A 20,400-nucleotide genomic window follows, 5' to 3' on the forward strand; every position below is an offset into this window, starting at 1 on the left:
AACACCCGATGAAGATGCTGTAAATACTGTTAATGACAACAACAGGTTTAGAATATTATATAAACTTAGCAGCAGGGTTTGAAAAGATTGATTTCAATTTTTTGTTGTTGTTGTTTTTAGTATGGGGGACTGAACCCACAGGTGCTTACCCACTGAGCCACATCCCAGACCTTTTTTTTTTTTTTTTAAAAAAAGAGCTTTTTAAAAAACATATATATATATATATATATTTTAGTTTTAGGTGGACACAAAACCTTTTATTTTTATGTGCTGCTCAGGATCAAACCCGGTGCCTCATGCATGCTAGGCGAGTACTCTACCACTGAGCCACAACCCCAGCACCCCTAGACCTTTTTCATATCTTATTTTGAGACAAGGTCTTGCTGAGTTCCTTAGGGCCTTGTTAAATTGGTGAGGCTGGCTTCGAACTTGTGATTCTCCTGCCTCAGCCTCCCAAGCAGCTGGAAATACAGGTGTGCACCACCATACCCAGCTTGATTTCAATTTTTATAGTCAAACTAGTGTGGGTAAAATGCTATCAAACAGCCAGGCACAGTATCACATGCCTGTAATCCCAGGCATGTGGGATTAGGCTAAGGCAAGAAATTCAGAGCTAGCCTTAGCAATTTAGCAATCCCCTATGCCATTGAGCAAGAGCCTGTCTCAAAAATAAAAAAAAGCTGGGAATGTGGTTCAGTGGTTCAATCCCAGTACCAAAAGGGGGAAAATGCTATCAAATATAGTTGTTGCAAGTTATAAAGCAGTCTCCATTCTTAAAAAAAGATTATGACTTACTGAACTCTGATGATCGATTGCAATTTTTAACAATAAAGTTGTTTGCTTTTTTGCTTTGTTTTTGCAGTGCAGGGGTTCCAACCCAGGGCCTCATGCATGCTAAGTGCAAGCTATACTAAATCTACACCTCCAGGGGCTGGGGTTGTGGCTCAGTGGTAGAGTGCTTGCCTAGCATGATTGAGGCACTGAGATGGATCCTGAGCACAACATAAATGTAAAATAAGATGTTGTGTCCACTTAAAAACTAGAAAATAAATATTAATAAATAAATGCGCCTCCAACTCAAAAAATAATTTAAAATTAAGGTATACTTATTAGTGTTTTAGACTGTTATTGCACATTTAATAGATATTACAGTACAGGGTAATTGTAAACTTTTATATGCACTGGGAAACAGAAAAAATCATGTGACTTGCTTTATTGCAATATCTTTATTGTGGTGGTTTGGAATTCAAACCTACAATTTCTCTAAGGTATGCCTGAATTCCAGTCTACACAGAATTTTCTGATTTATGACCACATTTGTTTTTTGTATCATCTGAATTAGCAATCTGTCTATTCATTTTTATCTTTCCTACCCCACGATTCCTTCTACAGAACTTTTACTAGCATTTATTTCACACAAAAAAATAGCACTTATTTTCTTATGTCTCCAACAAATAGTGAGACCATGAACACAAAGACTTAAGTTTTGTTTTGCATTTTGGTATTAGCACCTGAAACAGAGAAAGTGTTTCATTAATGTTTACTGGCCTCACTTAAACCACCTTACTTGAGGTCAAAGACAAATAATGGTTTGAAATATTAAAGCCATGGAGTGATAAAGAGAACAAAATTCATCAAAAATAGAGTATACACCCTGATTCTTTTGTATTTCTTGGCGATCCCTGTGACTCAGAAGGCTAAGGCAGAAGACTCACAAGCTTAAGGTCAGTCTCAGCAACATAGAGAGATCCTGTTTCAAAAAAAGAAAAGCCTAGATGACAGCAAAATCTGTTTATAACACAGTCCTCAGAATATTTTAAGCCCACTGTTGAGACCTTCTGCTCAGAAAAGATTCTTTTCACAGGCTTGCACCACTGCACCTGGCTTAAGTATAATTCTTAAGGGTCCTAGGATTTTCAGAATAGTTCACGAACCTTGGTTTCAACTTGAAGCCATTGGCTTCATTAACTCCTAACATGAGAGGTAGTCTATCCATTGAAGCTTTGAAGGGAGGTATTGACTTCTCTCTAGCTATGAATGTCCTAAATATAATTTTTTTTTTTTTTTCGGTATGAGACTGTTTTGTCTACAGTGAAATTCTGTTTAGAGTAGCCACTTTCATCAGTTGTCTTAGAGATCTTCAGTTTAGAAATAAAACCAAAGGGCTGGGGATGTGGCTCAAGTGGTAGCACGCTTGCCTGGCATGTGTGCGGCCCGGGTTCGATCCTCAGAACCACATACAAACAAAGATGTTGTGTCCGCCAATAACTAAAAAATAAATATTAAAATTCTCTCTCTCTCTCTCTCTCTTAAAAAAAGAAAGAAAGAAAGAAAACCAAAAACAGCTCAATACAGTGGCACATGCCTATAATCCCAGCTACCTGGGAGGCTGAGGCAGGAGGATAACAAATTTGAGATCAGCCTGGACCTTATCTCAAAATAAAAAAAAATAAAAAGGCTAAAGATGTAGCATGATAGAGCACTTGCCTAGCATGTGCTAGGCCCTGGATTCAATCTCCCTCCCTCCCTCCCCGCCCCCCCCCCCTCACACACACACACACACCTCCCCTACCAAAAAAAGAACTCTAGGCTTGATATGAAACCCCAAAATAAATACTACAGTGATGACAGAGAGTGGTCAAATAGAAATTCTGGCTTAGGAATGGAAAAACCACTTCTAGGGCTTGGGAATACAGCTCAGTGGTAGAGCACTTGCCTAGTACACATGAGGGCCTGGGTTCAATTCTTAGCACTGTTAAAAGCAAATAAAATTATAGCTTAACTAATACCTAATCTACTAGTATACCCCAATTTCTTGCTTTTATTTTTGTTGTTTTACCTTCTTTCTTCTTTTTTTTATAGTGCTGGGGATCAAACCCAGGGCCTTGTACATGCTCTACCACACGAACTACACCCCCAGCTCTTATTACACCTCACTCTTTGTCACTCTTCTATTAAACCCTTAATGCAATCCTTAATAATTGGCTCTAAGTACTACTGTTTTTCCCAAACTGCAGATGTTGTTTAATTATCTGTTATTCAAATTATCATTCAAATAATTTTGAGTTAAGTTCATTATAAAATCAAATTTAGTACTCTAGTCTGGTATAAAATAACATATTAAAGTGAATTTAAGATTGACTATAGTTTAATATACCATCTTAAAATGAGGCTTGATTAAAGTTTTAAATGGGCATTTCATTAACTCAGTGGAACCTGGTTTATGCTGTTTAAAAAAAAAATAGAAATACTTAACTATGCCAAAGAGGTAATAAAATAATTAGGCTGAGTTATAAAAGAATCTCTTATTACCTGCTGAACAGCAAGTGTACTGTCCATCTCATCAAATGATTCATCAGGCCAATTATAGAAATCCTATAAAAATAAATTCAAGGTTAAAACATATACAAAGTTATAAAGAGGATGCATTAATATTAATTTTGATTCTGAATAAAAATCCAAAGCTCACACTAGAGAGGAAGAAAAGCCTTTATAATGTGATTATCAGAAATAAATTAAGGGCTGGGGATGTGGCTCAAGCGGTAGCGCGCTCGCCTGGCATGCGTGCGGCCCGGGTTCGATCCTTAGCACCACATACAAACAAAGATGTTGTGCCTGCCGAAAACTAAAAAATAAATAAATAAATAAATAAATATTTAAAAAAAAAAAAAAAAAGAAATAAATTAAGAGGGGCTGGAGTGCCAGGCACAGTGGAGCATGCCTGTAATCCCAGCAGCTGGAGAGGTTGAGGCAAAAGGACTGTGAGTGCAAAACCAGCCTCAGCAATGGTGAGGCACTAAGCAATTCACTGAGACCCCTGTCTCTAACTAAAATACAAAATAGGGCTGTGGATGTAGCTCAGTGGTTGAGTGCCCGAGTTCAATCCCCAGTATCCACCCCCCCAAAAAAAGGGGATGGGGTTATGATTCAATGGTAGAGCACTTGCCTAGCATGTGTGCGGCACTGGGTTCAATTCTCAGCACCAAATATAAATGAATAAATAAAATAAAGGTCCAACGACAACTACAGACATATTTTAAAAAAAGAAAGAACAAGGAAATATCTCCTCTTTTCAAAAAAAAATTTTAGTCAATGTTTTTAGGTGAACATCAAGATTATTTTTAAATTAAACTACAAGTCAGGGCTGGGGATATGGCTCAAGTGGTAGTGCGCTCACCTAGCATGTGTCAGGCACCGAGTTCGATTCTCAGCACCACATTAAAAAAAAACAAAATAAAGATATTGTGCCCACCTAAAACTAAAAAAATAAATATTTTTTTAAAAATCTCAAAAATAAATAAATAAATAAACAGACAAGCAAACTACAAATCACATTTTTTTCAACCACAAATCTCTCAGAGCTGGTTCCCATTAACCTTTCATGTATAACTTAATTGGGGAGGTGAGTCTATCATTTTTTTGTTGATGATAGTTAAACACCTCTAAAAAAAAGTTGCACTAAAAAAAAGTGTCTAGGGCTGGGAATATAGCTCAGTTGGTAGAGTGTCTGCCTCACATGCACAAGGCCCTGGGTTCAATCCCCAGCACCACCACCACCAAAAAAAAAAAAAAAAAAGTCTCCAGGCATCAAAAAACTAAATCAGTTTCTTACCTAAAGTAGCTTATTTATGGCTCCATAAGTGTTATTTTAGAAAGATATTATAAATCATTCTAATTCCAGATAATTTCAAATTGCTAAATAAAAACAAACTCCATCAAAAAGTAGTCATCCAGCCAGGCATAGTGGTACACATCTATAATCCCAGAAACTCAAGAGGCTGAGGAGGAGGATCACAAGTTCAAAGCCAGCCTCAGCAACTTAGCAAGGCCCCAAACAATTTAGGAAAAGCCTGTCTCAAAATAAAAAAAATAAGCAGGTCTGGGATGTAACTCAAAAGTTAAGCATCCCTGGGTTCAATACCTGGTTTAAGAAAAAAAAAAAAAAAAAAGAACAACAACAAAACAAAACAAGTAGCTCTCCATTTGGCTGTCCAGGTCAAGGGTAGAGCACTAGGCATGTTCTAGGTCCTGGGTTAGATCCCAGTTGGATCCCCAAGGCTGTGTGTATCCAAAAGACGATTATTTTGTTTGCTGGTTTAGGCTACTGGAGATTAAATCCAGGGGCTTTTGACCACTGAACTACATCCCTAGCCCTTTTTTCATTTTGAGACAAGATTAAATTGTTGAGGTGGCCTTGAATTTAGAATTGTCCTTCCTCAGTCTCCAAGTAACTAGGATTATATAGCATTTGGACAAATGACTTCTTTTTTTTAGTTGTAGATGGACACAGTACCTTTATTTTATTTATTTTTATGTGGTGCCAGGGATCGAATTCAGTGCCTCCACACATGCGAGGCAAGTGTTCTACCACTGAGCCACAACTCGGGCTCCACAAATGACTTCTTCTAAGGGGGATGTTTTTGTGACACACCTGGTACTATTTCTGAATCATCTATAGATAGGGGAATGTCTGTGAACCCTGCTAAGTGATTAATAGATTTGACTGATTTTCCAGCAAAGTGTACCTATATATTCTTAGTAAGTAAGCAATGCCTGACACACAGTTGGTCTTCAATAAAAGTCTCTGGGGTAAAACTGAGAAGGGGGAAAAGGTAGTAATATTCCATAAATTTGAATCAATGTTCAATAAATTTGAATCAACCATCATAGGCAAGTCTTCAAAACATTGAGTAAAAAAAAAAGGCTAGGTGCAATGGGTGGCACATGCCAGTAATCCCAGTGGCTCTGGAGGCTGAGACAAGAGGATAGCCAGTTCAAAGACAATCTCAGCATGGGAGAGGTGCTAAGCAACTCAGCGAGACCCTGTCTCTAAATAAAATACAAAATAGGGCTGGAAATGTGACTCAGTGGTCAAATGCCCTGAGTTCAATCCCTGGTATCAAAAACAAAACAAAAAAACCCACAACTGGAAGAATATACAGTGTATGATATCACATGAATAAAAGTTTAAGAAAATGCAAGATATATTTACAGATATAATGCACATATATTAAAAGTATAAAGAAATCACCATTTCTGGATGGTTGGGGGAAGTAGAAGACAGAAAAACATTAGCAACATCATATTCTGAGGTTAGGTGATGGTTATATCTTTTTAATTATCTTAAACATTTCACCAATGTTTAAGTTTTCATAGTTGTACTATCTGAAAGAAAATATTGAACTGAATTTATTAAGGAAAAATGTCAATAAATAAAATAATCTTTTCGAACTTGTTCCCAGATGGCTTTCCTTAGACATTATCTAAATATTAAAGAGCAGTTTTTAAATTTTTCCTACATGACTCACATTTAAAAATGTTTCTTATTCTTTCATTTAAAAAATTAGAATGATTATGGCTGGGATGTAGCTCAATGATAAGAGCACTTTCCCATTATGTGTAAAGTCCTGGGTTCAATCCCTATCACTACTAAACAAATAAATAAAAAAAAAAAAACAATATGGTAATAAAAACTGTAGATTATTTTGTTTTAAAAATATTAATGAGTATACATAGTAATACTATATAGAAAAGATGTTAATGATTTCACTGGGAATAAAAAGTTTTGCATCATTTTTTAAAAACATTTTTTTAGTTATACATGGACACAATATCTTTATTTTGTTTATTTATTTTTATGTGGTGCTGAGGATCAAACCCAGGGTCTCTCACGTGCGAGGTGAGCACTCTACCATTAAGCCAAACCCCAGTTATCATAATTGTGATATTTTAGACATGTTATGAGACACCAAAAATCTAGCTCTGCCGGGTACACGCCTTTAATCCCAGGGGCTCAGGCAGGAGGATCACAAGCTCAAATCCAGACTCAGTAACTTAATGAGACCCTGTCTCAAAATAAAAAATAAAAAGGCTGAGGATATGGCTCAGCGATTAAGCAACCTGGGTTCAATCTCTGGTAAGGGGGAAATTTTTCTCATCTAATCGTTAATATTTATTGAAAAACAACTATGTGCCTACATTCCAGTCTAACCAATTAAAAAAAAAAGTAGAAAGATAGATCACCTACTTTTTATACTATAGTTCTAAATACATCATTTTTGATATTCACTGAAGGAAATTCATGTGACAAACAAGAATACTGCTAAAGTCTTTTTTTCTTTTAATCTTCCTACATTTTACTTAGCCTTGATTTGTGATAATGTGGAAAAATGCAAAGTAGCTTTCTTATAACAACATAGCAAACAGATATTTTACAGTATTTGTTTAAAATAAATTTTCAAAATTAAGGACTTTTGGCCAGGGCTCTCTGTGACAGAGCTCTTGCTTACCATACTAGGTCCACAGTTCCTATCCCACCATCAAAAAAAAAAAGGAAACTTGATCACTTAAAAATCAGAAAATCAGAAACAATGTTGCCACAGAATAAGAAATAGTTATCTGAGAAAAGACCCTGTAGAAGGAAAAAAAAAGTTTAGAAATGGTAAAAGAAAGCCTACAAAATTTCCAGTAGTATGAAGGCAAAACTGCCAGTAGAAGTAACTGACAAAGTGACTATATACTAAAACTTTTCAAAACAATTCTAAAATACAGCAGCAGAAACAACTTGTTAAAGTCACTAGTGAATTAACCGGGTAACTTTAAGCAAATTCAGTAAATTGTTTCCCTAGGCTTCAGCTTCCTTACCTTTAATGGATCTGGAAAGAGGTGCAGATATATAAACTCCCTCTGAAAAGTCTCTTTTCCATAATTTTGTACAAGAAATTAAAATCTATTTTCACAAACATGATAATAGCTCCATGACTGTTTTCTTTTCTGACTCATCACTTTTTCTTAAAATTACATTTTAAACATGCTCTTCTGATTTTAGAGCATCTATTTTATGGCAAGTCATTTTGGCTGGGAGAGTAATCAAGTATGAATGCCAATTCAATTTTTTTAAGGGAAGCATCCCATCTTCTGCAAATCCTAAGAAGCAATACCTAAATAAGCACCAGCTTACCCCAAATAGTGCTCTACTAAAAGTTGATGAGATTATAATCAGTTCATTCCCTGACTATGCTTCATTGAAATTAACAAGGAAATTTATAAAGAATGATATCTAGGGGGCTAGGGTTGTGGCTCAGCGGTAGAGCACTTGCCTAGCATGTGCAAGGCACTGGGTTCGATCCTCAGCACCACATGAAAGTAAATAAATAAAGATATTATGTCCAACTACAACTAAAAAACACTGGAAAGTTTAAAATAAATAAATAATATTTAAAAAAAAAAAAAAAAAAGAATGATATCTAACAAGTCGCAACTTGGTGTTGAAAACTTGCTGGACCAGAAAACAGCTGCAGGGAAGCAGAGGGAGTGATGGTCAAAGGCAAACAACCGGAGGAGGATAAATTATTGCCACCCGCATCCGGCTAGACAAGCTGGATGGGAGCAGACCGGCAGGTACGTCACAAGGCAAGTAGGCAATGGAAGCGGGGAGGAGGTAGGCTGTGTTAGCACCCCCTACCACACCGCCGGCCCTGACCCTAGGAAAACCCCAAGGTCTCCACCTGGCTGGCCGCGCCCCTTCGGCGCCAGTCAGCTGGAACTCATCCCCAAGATCATTACCTGCAGTCGCCGGACAGGCTTACAGCCCGGGGCCGGGGCAGGCACCCCTGTTCCCCACCGCCACGCGCGCCTCACGCCCCCACTCAGTTTTGAGCTCTGCAGGCCTTGAGGGCGGCCACTGCCGCCTCAGCCAGACAGAGGGGCTGCGGCTCCGGAAGAGCAGGCCGGGCACCAGTGCCCCCGCCCGCCCGCCCGCCCGCGGCCGGGGCCCAACCTTCCCTCGGCGGCCGCCAGCTTGCAAGCGCGGCACCGCTGGGTACCGAGAGTTCCCTGGCAAGAAAGGTGTGGAGATGATACCTGCGCCTTTGTGCCCGGCCTGTTCCTCCTCAGAACTGCCGTCCCCTCCGCCATGACCATAGTGCCAGAGTCTGGGCGGCTCGAGTCGGTACCCGGATGTAGGGGACGACTGCCTGCGCGGGGGGCGGGGCGCTGAGGCACTCTCGGTCCGGAATCTGGGGAGGGGCGGCACTCTGCGGAACAGCCGTAGTCCGCGCGGGGCAGGACGGGAAGACAGGGAGGAGTCTGAAGTAGGGCGGGCTAGGCAGGGGGAGGGAGGTTCCGGTGTCGACTTGGAGAAATAGTGGCAGGAAGGCTGGGGCTTACTGGCGGTTTGGGGAGGACCGCGGGCGGGCTCCGAGGGTGGTGACCCCTGTGGCAGTGTGCACGGCTTGCGTCACATTTAGGTGCCTCCCCTTGGGCTCTTGTTAATTATATTACAAGGGAAGAGTTTACGCAATGGCGACCGTTTTGGTAAACCCATGTGCAAGCAAAAATTTAAAGAAACTTAATTCTCCCCAAAATCCACCTAAGGGAAGCAAAGTAGAAAACGGACCAGTCTGGGAAAAATAATAAGGAATCTGCATGAAATCGACCCAATCTGAAATTAGACTGGAAATTTGACTATTAAATATTTTGCCACCTGCTGTCTACAAAGCCAAGGACTTTTTCAATGACAAGTTTGCGTAGATAGAAGACGCAGACGGCCATTATAAAATGTAGAGTGGATGTCTGGTATTTTACGTTAGGTGTACTTACAATTAGCGTTTTTGGAAGTCGGAAGCAGAAGGAAATGAGTAGTCCTTGATGGTGGGATTTTTACTTCTTCCAGGATTCCAAGTTTTAAAGTTAAGTTAAAAAAAAAAAAAAAAACAAGAAGAAAGAGAGAAAGAAAGAAAAATCCTGTTTAGAAAACTTAAGATCCGTTAGGGGCTGGGGATATAGCTCAGTTGGAGAGTGCTTGCCTTGCATGCACAAGGCCCTGGGTTCTGTCCCCAGCACCGCCCCCCCAAAAAAAGAAAACTTAAGATCCGGGCCGGTGCCCGGTGGCACAGGACTGTCATCCCAGCAACTGGGGAGGCTGAGGCAGGAGGATCAGAAGTTTGAGGCTAGCCTCAGCATTTATTGAGGTCCTAAATAATTTAGAGAGACACCTGTCTCAAAAAGTTTTTTTAAAAAAGGACTGGGGATGTAGCTAAGTGGTAAAGCGCTTCCTGGGTTCAAGGAAAAAAACTTTCTTTTCTCTGTATTTGGGGTTAAACCTGGGGCCTCCTGCGAGCACTGAGTTACATCCCAAGCCCCCATTCACCGTTTTTGGGTTTTTGTTTTTTTAAGAGAGAGAGAGAGAGAGAGAGAATTTTAATATTTATTTATTTATTTATTTTTCCAGCGGACACAACATCTTTGTATGTGATGCTGAGGATCGAACCCAGGCAGCACGCCTGCCAGGCGAGCGGGCTACCGCTTGAGCCACATCCCCAGCCTCACCATTTTTGTTTTGGTTTTTGTTTTGAGATAGGGTCTAGTTAAATTGCCTAGGCTAGGGGTATAGCTCAATTGGCAGAGTGCTTGCCTCACCGGCACAAGGCCCTGGGTTCAATCCCCAGCACCACCAAAAAAAAAAAAAATTGCCTAGGCTAACCTCAAAGTTGAGATCGCCTTCCTCAGCCTCCTGAATAGCTGGAATTACAGTGTGTGCCATCAAACCAGGCAGACTGGTAACTCTTAAATAAGAGTAATGACTTATTTTTTTTCTGCCTAGCACTAGCTCCTATCTGTTAAAAGATTTGCCAGGCTTGGTGGCACATGCCTGTAATCCCTGCGACTCTAGAAGCTGAGGCAGGAGGATCACAAGTTAACGGCCAACTTAAGTGTCACAAGGGGGCAAAATTGCGACATGTGCAGTCAAGAGGGAGAAATAAAGAATCTCCATGTGCTTCTGCCCCTTTCAATGCTTTATTCACTCAAATTAATACAGTTTCACTCTATAGGTTCTTAATCAAGAAAACAACAATCCTTAATGTTAGGCACTGCAATAGACATAATCAATTCACAGCAAACAATTCTAGATTAATTATAAGCACTGCAAACACACTTAATCATGACAGCCTAAGACAGACATTCCCTCTGTGTGCTAAATTCAAAGGTCTTAACCTTAGACTTTATGTCCAGCAGATGCACACTCACTCAAACTGTGGTGATCAGATCTGGAACCAAGGCAGGCTTCTCCTGGTGTGGAGTGGATAACCAGTTGAAGAGAGGGTCAGGTACTACGGAAAAGTTGCAGCTGTCACAAGGGTCCAGAAGAGGCGGTAGAGTTTGAGAGCAGTGAGGATCATGCAGAGGATCAGGAAAAACGTTGTCAAGTGATGGGATGTCAGTCAGTCCAGGTCCTCATCATGCGGAGTGCATCCTTGTTTTGGCTGGTTGAATCCCTATTCATTAGCTCTTTATTTAACAAATTTGGGAGCTTTTGACCCCCCCTCCCTTTCAATCCTTATTTACCCTGGGGTCAGAAACAGGTAGTCTCCTCCCTGATCTTCTTACCTTTCCTCTTATCAGGAGAGGACAGCCTGCCAGAGGCTTCACTCTGTTTATCAGGGTGAGAGGAAGTAACTTGTCTGAGGCCATACTGGAGGGTTCTGTTAGGTGTGCCTAATGAGACTGGAGGTTTCAAACTGGGGTTTTTTAAATGGAGTTGCTTAGGCTCAGGCCTAAGGTCATCTTCACACTCAGCAATTTAGTGAGGCCCTGAGCAGCTCAACAACATCCTGTCTCAAAATGAAAAATAAAAAGAGGGGCTGGGGTTGTGGCTCAGCAGTAGAGCGCTTGCCTAGCATGTGCGGGGCACTGGGTTGATCCTCAGCACCACATAAAAATAAAAAAATAAAGATATTGTGTCCAACTACAATTAAAACATAATATTAAATAAGTAAATAAAAATAAAAAGAGCTAGGGGGCTTGATTTGGGCTCAAGTGGCTGAGCACTTGCCTACCATGTATGAGGCACTGGGTTTGAGTCTCAGCACTACATATAAATAAATAAATAAATAAATAAATAAATAAATGTCCATCAACAACTAAAACAAAAATTTTTTAAAAAAAGAGTTGGAGATGTGTTTCAGTTAGGTTAAACCTCAAGTAACCCCCACCAAAGAAAAAAAATTACTCATACAACAAATATTTATTAAGGGCTGGGGATGTAGCTCAGGGCTACAGCACTTGCCCAGCATGCAGAGGACCTGTGTCAATTCTCAGTACTGCAAAAAAACAAAAAAGGCCCACTATGTGGTAGGCACTGAAGTACAAGCATGAAAAGCCCAAGACTTTCACCATATGTTATTTAGAGTTTAACAAAGGAGACGTGCAGATCAGCAATTCTTAACACTAAATGTAGAACATCCTAGGACAAATGACACTCAAAAACTACCTCCCTACCAGAGATGGAGGAAGGATCTGTGAAAAGGCAGAGTTCTTGGTATGTCTCTTGGTCTATAGATGACTCTACCTCATTCTAAGGACTACGTTTAAATTCCACAGATTGTGTGGTAATTTCTCGGAGTGTAAATGGTAGTTACCTACAGTCAAAGGGGGGGTCATTTTAATGTTCTATTAATTCCAGATTTGCTAAATAGTTTCAGCCCATTTTGTGTCAAAGTAAAAAAAAAATGTATGAATAAATGTTAAACTCAGGAAAAAAATACTCATCATTCTCTTTGGAAAGTCCAATAAATTTGCATGGTGATGTCAATCCTGACCTTGTTCACAGAAGAACCTTGTTCTTTAGGGCTGAAATGTTTCTACTTCACAACCTTCACATTTTCATTCCTCTGTCAGCCTGCAGATTATGATCTTCAAACAAGAAAAATGTTGGGGGTGAGGGGAAAAGAAAATTTAAAATGAGCTCAGTCATGTGTGTTTCAGTGCTTACTTAAGCATGTGCAAGGCCCTGGATTTGATCCCAACCACCACCAGGAAAAAAAAGAAGAAAAGAACTTAATCAGTAATAACAGATGTAATGAAGAGTTACTAGAATATTTCAGGTCAAGGAGCCTATTTGAATATTTCAGGTAAAGGCAATATAAACCAAAGAAAATGACCCTGGACTGAGAATCAATCTAGATTCACTTGACTATTGACTATTCATTTGACTAAGACTTCAAACAAAGACTGGGGGGATATAGCTCAGTGGTAGAGCACTTGCTTAACATATACAAGGTCCTGAGTTCAATCCCCAGTACCACCAAAAAAAGTAAAAGTTTAAGACTTCAAACAAGGTTATCAATTAAAAGCTTCTTAATTTGTAGCCAGATACAGTGACACACATACCTGAGAGAGGAGGATTTTGAATTCAAAGTCAGCCTCAGCAAAAGCAAAGTGCTAAGCAACCCACTGAGACCCTGTTAGGCCTGGGGATGTGGCTCAGTGGTTGAATGCCCCTGAGTTCAATCCCCAGTACCAAAAAAAAAAAAAAAGTTTCTTAAATTGTAATGAAGGTTCTACATAGTCCTTTTCCTCTACTGAACAGACTACAAAAGCAAAATTAATATTAAACAGTTTTAGAAGTCTCCTGAAGAAAATATTTTTATAAATCTAAAGTATCATAATTTTCAAAATATCTTCTCTAGTATGAAATTCATTTTGGGAAGTATGTTTCAGGGTGTGTGTGTGTGTGTGTGTGTGTGTGTATGTGTATGAGAGACAGGGATACTGAAGGTTAAATCCAGAAGTGTTCTTTCTGCCTTGATGATTTTTTAAAATTTTAGGATAGGGTCTCATTAAATAGCATAGGCTGGCCTTGAACTTGCAGTTCTTCTGTCTCAGCCCCTGAAGTAGCTGTGATTATAGGGATGTGCCCCCCACACCTGGTGACTTTGGGTAATTTTTAAATCAAAGTACAATTCTGCTTTATTTAACAGAAATACATTCTGAGAAATGCATCATTAGGCAATTTTGTCATTGACCGAACATCATAGTGTACTTGCATAAACAAAAATGGCTGAGGTCACTAGGCAATATAATCTTACAAGAACACTGTTTTATATGCAGTTGTTGACTAAAACATCGAGGCACAGGACTATTAAGAGTGAACAAGTAACATATGCAAAGTACAGAGTAAGATGGTGAGAAACATGAATGTTTTAGAGGCTATGATTTTCCTCCAAGACTTTAAGGGCAATATGTAGATTACTATACTACAAAACAGAATGCCTCCAGTGTATAGCAGCTCCTGTTGGTTGCCTATTCATTACCCCTTCCGTTTTTGCAGTCTCTTTGCAAACAGACTTGGATCTTGCTCCTTGTCTGTTTGTTCCTGTGACCAAGGAAAGGTAAATCTCATCTCCAAGTGAGGGATAAATCCCTATTAGCTTAAGCCAATGATTAGTATGGGGTAGGCATTTAACTCCATTTTATCCTAAAGAAATGTTAAGGATGTCTGATGGAGCACTTTGGGAAAAAGTTTTCTTGTTTTCAAAAGGAGATGCCAAAAGAAATGGTTCATTTTTTCTGTTACTGGGCATTGCCAAGTATGGGACTGTAGCATCAATCCTGGCTTAAAGGAAGTCAGGTCAAGCACAGTTTAGCCAGTGAACAATGTAAGAAGTAGCTGAAATATGCTTTAAAGTATGGGTAGCACTTTCATGAGATATAGGAAATTTCATTGCAGGCCGAGTAAAGTTGAAGCAGCAGAAAACAATAGTAATAATGTACATTCACAGTTGGACAAAACAGTGTCATTTATGATTTTATGCATCTTCAGTAAATTTGCTGAACATTTATCAGTTAATTTTTTTGGATTTAAACTTAGGTAACTGACTGCAAATGATACTAAACTCTTGTGACTTCTCTCTTAGCAATATTCCAAAATATTTAATCAAATTGGTGGCTGCAGTTGTTGGCCTCCAATGATTGTGATCTTCTGGTATTTACACACTTCTGTGATTCTTTCACATTGAATAGGGCTGATTTGAAAAGCCAATAGGATGTTGTTGAAATGTGACTTTTGATGTTATGAGACAGTGGGCTTCTGCCTTAGTCTCTTGCCCTATGATCATGGCTTTCAAGTGTGAAGTCAGTCAAGCAGACATATCAGAGGTCTGTGTAGTGAGAAATTGAGGGCTTCTGCCAAAAGCATCAACTTGCTGGCGTGAGTGTATTTTGAAACTGTCTAGCCCAAGTGAAGCTTTCAGATAATGGCAGCCTCATTAGACCCCCAGACTTCGACCAGCTCCCAATTTCTGATCTACATATATATAGTGTGAAATGTTTACTGTTGTGTAAAGCCACTAAGGTTGCAACAGATAATGTAATAGTTTAACTTTCTGGGAAGTAGAATGATCAGAAGAGACAAGTCACAGTATTATCCTCTTAACAGGGTACTTACTTATGTTATTCCCTAAGCAGCTTTTCCAATTTCTTCACATGAAAAGCATGCTATTAATTTGTTTATTGTGTGCCTCTCCTACAGTTCTTGAATCCTCACTGCCTACAATGCCTCCCACATGATTAAAAAGTGACTTAAAAATACTATTAAATAACTGGTCTTTTTGAAGTGACACACAAGCCAGACAATGCCCATTGGTGTTTTTCCAAGTCAACGTCTTAAGGCATTAAATGAGATGAAATTCTGCATAACTTGAGTTAAATTTTACATGGTTAAAGAACTAGGCTTAATCTGTAAAAGAGTAAAGTGGCTTGATACATTGCCTGTTATTTTTTAATAGGAAAATCTCCAGATACAGCCAAGATCAAAATATTAAAAAACAAGGGCTGGGGATATAACTCAGTTGGTAGAGTGCTTGCCTAGCATGCACAAAGCCCTGGATTCAATCCCCAGCATGACAAAACAAAATTCAATCTGGGCCTAGATTGCAAGTTTGAGGCCAACCTATGCAATTTAGTGAGACCAGTTCAAAATAAAAAAAACCTAAAAGTGCTGGGAACATAGCTCAGTGGTAGAGTGCTCCTGAGTTCACTCCCCATTTAAGGCCAAAAGTAAAAACGAAAAACTTGAGGGGCTGGAGTTGTGGCTCAGTGGTGGAGTGCTTGCCTTATATGTGTGAGACACTGGGTTCGATTCTAAGCACCACATATAAGTAAATGAATAAAATAAAATTCCATCAACATTAAAAAAAAAAAAAAAAGAAAAACTTGAAACTATGGGAAGAACTTTCAGGTAGTAAACGCTTCAGAATTTGAGATAATACCCAGGAGCCAAAAGGGCTATTAATTATACCAAAATGACTTCCTGCACATACTAAGCAGAAAAAGTCAAAATGATAAACTGTAAGAAAAAAAAATGTATCACAAAAAGGCCTTGAGCCGCTCTCCCCCTTGGCTCATTCTTCAGAGCACTACTTTCACCTTCACCTTCCCTAAAGCTGTGCTTTGCCAGTTTTAAAATAAAGCAGCAACAGCACAGCTTGTCACAAAGAACCTAGGACACTTCAAGGCCATGGCTTTCCCATTTCTCCAACTTACCCACACAAGTAAGTTTTGAGATCAAAGTGTTCAAACCTTGGATTCATCTTTGGAAATTACCTGGTTACACATAAAATGTGAAAGCCCCATCCAAACCTACTAAATCAGGAGATAAATTTATTAACATTTAAGTAATTCTATTGTGATGTTTGCCTAGCAGAATGACTAAATAAATAAATAATATTGATTAAAATAGGGAAAACAACTTTGTCTTAAAAATTTAGGAACTGCATGTTTCAGACCACTATGTTGCTTTTCAACCTTTGCTCAAAAGGGAAATAATTGTGAAGGTAAACCTGGGCTTCAAAACTATCTAGCCTGGGCTGGGGATGTGGCTCAAGCGTAGCGCACTCGCCTGGCATGCGTGCGGCCCAGGTTCAATCCGATCCCCAGCACCACAAAGAAAGATGTTGTGTCTAACTAAAAAATAAATACATCAACACAAACAGAAATGTATATACATATTAATGGCACATACTACTTTGGCACATGCCTATAATCCCAAAGGTTTGGGAGGCTGAGGTAGGAGGATTTGGGGTTCAAAGCCAGCATTAGCAACTTATGAGGCCCTAAGCAACTCAGCAACTGTCTCTATTAAAAAAAAAAAAAAAGGGCTGGGGATATGGCTCAGTTCAATCCCTGGTACAAAAGACACAGCCATTAGCTGAGATTGTTGCTTAGGAGTTAACTCTAGAACAGGTTGGAATCTTTTTTTTTTTTTAAGAGTGGAAAGTAGAAGCTTTATTGAGGACAGCAGAAAAGAAGAAAAGACTTCTCCCTGGAGGAAGAAAAGGACTGAAGAGGTGGGAGGTTGGAATCTTAAATTTCTTGCTATTTATCTCCTTCAGTGAAAATGTTTCATTTTCTTTCTGTTAAATCCAACTTATGGGGGCTGGGATTGTGGCTCAGTGGTAGAGTGCTTGTCTCATATGTTTGAGGCACTGGGTTCAATTCTCAGCACAGCATATAAATAAAGGTCCATCAACACCAAAAAAAATTTTTAAAAATCAACATACGGTATACTAAATATGTAAGTAATGAACTACCTGTTCCCCAATACCAGTGTTGATCAGCAGAATTAATTCAAATAATGTGTTCTAAATGCTCAGAAGTAGCTAGCAAAAGCCAAAGGATAAAGTTTTAAATAGCATCTTGAAGTCCAAATTCTGGCTTTGATACTTCCTACTGAGTGTCCTTGGTTATTTATTATTACCACCACAAAGTTCCTACCTTGGAAAACAGAAGGCATTCAGCCTATGTTAGTGACTATATCTCGCCTTGCATGTTTTTGCCAAATAGATTAAGTAGTAGTGTTGTTTTGAAAACTGGAAATATTCATTCAGGAAATAAATTTTTCAACACAAAAATTAAGAAACGAGGCATTAAAAAAAGAAAAAAAACCCAAACAATGGATTCATCAACCAAAGACTATACTACAAGGTTGTTATATTTAAGCCAGAATTTTTAAAAGTATAAATCCATGGCTTTGTATCAGGATGAAACAACTATGTTAAATTCAACATGAAAAGTCATCTATCTAGAAACCTCCTTTCTCAGAATTTTCTAGATTACTTGAAAAAAGCATAAGCTGGAGAACTCTAAACCACCTTAAGTTATAAAATAAAGACTAACCATTCATTACATATTTTATTTGGAAATGTTTACACAAGTACGGGGAAACTAAGATTTTGAGACAGTGGATGTTATTAGATTATCATCAGTTTATTATAAAAGACACATGGAAATTATTTACATGATGAAAGATCTCAGAACTTCAGTGGAATGGGCAGCTTCATAGGATGCCATTTCAACAGTGATTTGTTTCAGTCTACATACTTTCCAAGAATGTCACCATCTCTAAATAAGAAATAATCCTGCAAATAGAGAAACTATTAGTTAAGACAGCTAAGAGCAAATACTTAACTTCTTTTTAGAACTATTAAGTTTACATACCTTGTCATCTAGAACTACTTTGGTGCCTCCATACTCTGGGAGAAGAACTTTATCTCCAACTTTCACACTAACTGGCTGAATCTCTCCACCCTTAAGATAATAAAGATGTTTATCAGCAAATACATCCAGTTAACACTTAACTTTTTAAAAAATATATATTTATTTTTTTGTAGTTAGACACAATACTTTTGTTTTTTCATGTGGTGCTGAGGATGGAACCCAGCACCTTGCATATGGTAGGTAGTGCTCTACCGCTGAGAAACAATCCCAACCCTCACTTAATGAAGGTAACTGGGTGGCTACTTTATACTAGAATTGCAGTTTTTCACAACAAAAACATCACTTTAAAATCCTAATTTGCAATAAGGAACATACTTCAACTGAAACTCAGGTTCTGACTAAAGGGTAAAAGCCCAAGGAATTTTACTGGAAAAGCAAAGTTTAACTAACCAAACCTAACTTTAAAATTGTTAAATATTAACATAATCTATGGACACGTGAAATAAAAGGATTTCTTGAAAGTCCTCCTATTCCTAATTCCAGGACAGTTCCTTAGTAGAACTAAGTTTGAGGAGACTGGAACAATGTGGTTATCATATTTGACTCCCAAATATATATAAAAGCATTTACTGTCCGACACTTTTAAAAGCTGGAGGTCTACACAGTTAACTGGAGAAAATTTACAAGGATAAGGTCAACTGTTCCTTTCACAGGTATGCCAACAAAGGTCAATGATTGGAGTTAATTTCAGTGAATTGTTAAAAAACCCAGTGACTTCTTGAGACATAACCTTCTGTCTAGTCAAAAATTTAGAATTTGAAGAAAACGATCATAAGGAACCTACTAAAAAGCTAAGGACAATTTCAACACTGGAAATAAGGACAATTTCAATACACTGGAAATCCCTATCATATAAAACAAGCAAAGTGATTATTTTACAATCACTTTCATTAAAATAAGGTTAGAGATTACCTAGAAAATAACACAAGATTTTCTTTCTTCTTTTTCTTGCAATGCACACAAAAATATTAGTTCCACACTGTGGCCCATTTACCTTTCCTTTAGAGCCTGATCCCACAGCTACTACTGTTGCTTGCAATACTTTTCCTTGAGATTTTTCTGGAAGCATAATGCCTCCTTTGGTTACAGTTTCGGCTGCACTCCTTTCGACCAATACTCGGTCAAAAAGTGGAAGAAACTTCCTAAATGCTTGTCCAGCCTGTTTAAAAAAAAATGTTAAAAGAGCTGAAACAACACTATGTAAATTACATTCAACAGACCACACCACTATAAGCATTACATCTAACATGTTCTGGAGTTCAAAGTTAATACCAAAATTTATATTATTCACAGGAGGTGAATTTGAACGTTCCGCTTTATACGTCAAGTTTAATTCCCATTCCCTATGTCCCTTTAGGGTCGTTGTGGCTTCTCGCCATCAGCAACCAGTCTATTTTTAGGGGTAACCTTAGTTTCATTCCAAGGTCAAATATTTTCCGTCCTCAGGTTTTCTGGACATTTTCAGGAAACGATGAAGGTCAATCTTTTTACTTGAGGCCATGCTCTTTCTCCAAGACACACACCCACGAAGGCCCCGCAGAAGCAGGCTGGCAGCCACGCACGCGTCCAAGTTCCCGCCCCCTACCCACCACGCCTGCGGAACGCGTACGTCCAAAAAACTCGCGGTGGAGGAAGGGGTCGAGCGGGGCTCGCCTCCCCGGGGTACAGGTGGGGGCGGTCACCAAGTGGCCCACCATATCACCTACCAGGCCCAAAAGAGGGCCGCTAGGGACTCCCCGTTGGATCCTAACCGAGCAGGATCCGGCGGCTTCCGGGCCACGCAGGACTCACCATGACTCGCGCCGCCGCAGCTCGGACTCTGCTCTCGTGCCGCCGCCGCAAAGAGACCCGCAGTCCGGCCCTCGGAACACGTGAAAAGACCGTCCCGCGCGCACGCGCGATGGACCCTGCCCCGCCCCCGCCCCCGGGAGAGAGGGCGGCCGCGCCAGCGCGCGCCGTGATTCGTCCCAAGGACTCAGCGCAGGCCACTGACGCGAGGGCTGGGAGGCGGAAGAAAAGAGGCGCTCTTTCTAGGCTTTTCTAGGCAGCCAGCCCAGGTGAAAG

At 39.4% G+C, this 20,400-nt stretch overlaps 1 protein-coding gene and 1 non-coding gene across 5 annotated transcripts in view; one reads left to right on the forward strand and one right to left on the reverse strand.

Annotated features, from left to right (window-relative positions):
* Positions 1–20,368, reverse strand: part of LOC114083716 (MOB-like protein phocein) — a 38,785-nt gene extending 18,417 nt beyond the window's left edge. Inside the window, exons 1-4 of one of the 4 annotated variants that reach the window (XM_027924966.2) lie at positions 20,128–20,239; positions 19,331–19,495; positions 18,277–18,366; positions 17,958–18,197 (exon numbers count right to left, since the gene is read on the reverse strand). In XM_027924966.2, the coding sequence (XP_027780767.1) occupies positions 18,147–18,197; positions 18,277–18,366; positions 19,331–19,495; positions 20,128–20,130 (309 nt within the window). In that variant the 5' untranslated portion in view covers positions 20,131–20,239 and the 3' untranslated portion in view covers positions 17,958–18,146. Of the gene's footprint in view, positions 1–3,312; positions 3,376–8,862; positions 9,010–17,957; positions 18,198–18,276; positions 18,367–19,330; positions 19,496–20,127 lie in introns of those variants that run through there. The other 3 variants (XM_027924967.2, XM_071618963.1, XM_027924964.2) reach the window with 3 other exon arrangements.
* Trnav-cac (transfer RNA valine (anticodon CAC)) lies at positions 4,481–4,553 on the forward strand. Its single transcript has one exon. It is a non-coding gene; the product is annotated as a tRNA-Val (tRNA).
* Positions 20,369–20,400: the final 32 nt, after the last annotated feature.

This window comes from Marmota flaviventris, chromosome 11 (assembly GCF_047511675.1).
Source record: "Marmota flaviventris isolate mMarFla1 chromosome 11, mMarFla1.hap1, whole genome shotgun sequence".
In the NCBI taxonomy this organism is placed as follows: domain Eukaryota; kingdom Metazoa; phylum Chordata; class Mammalia; order Rodentia; family Sciuridae; genus Marmota; species Marmota flaviventris.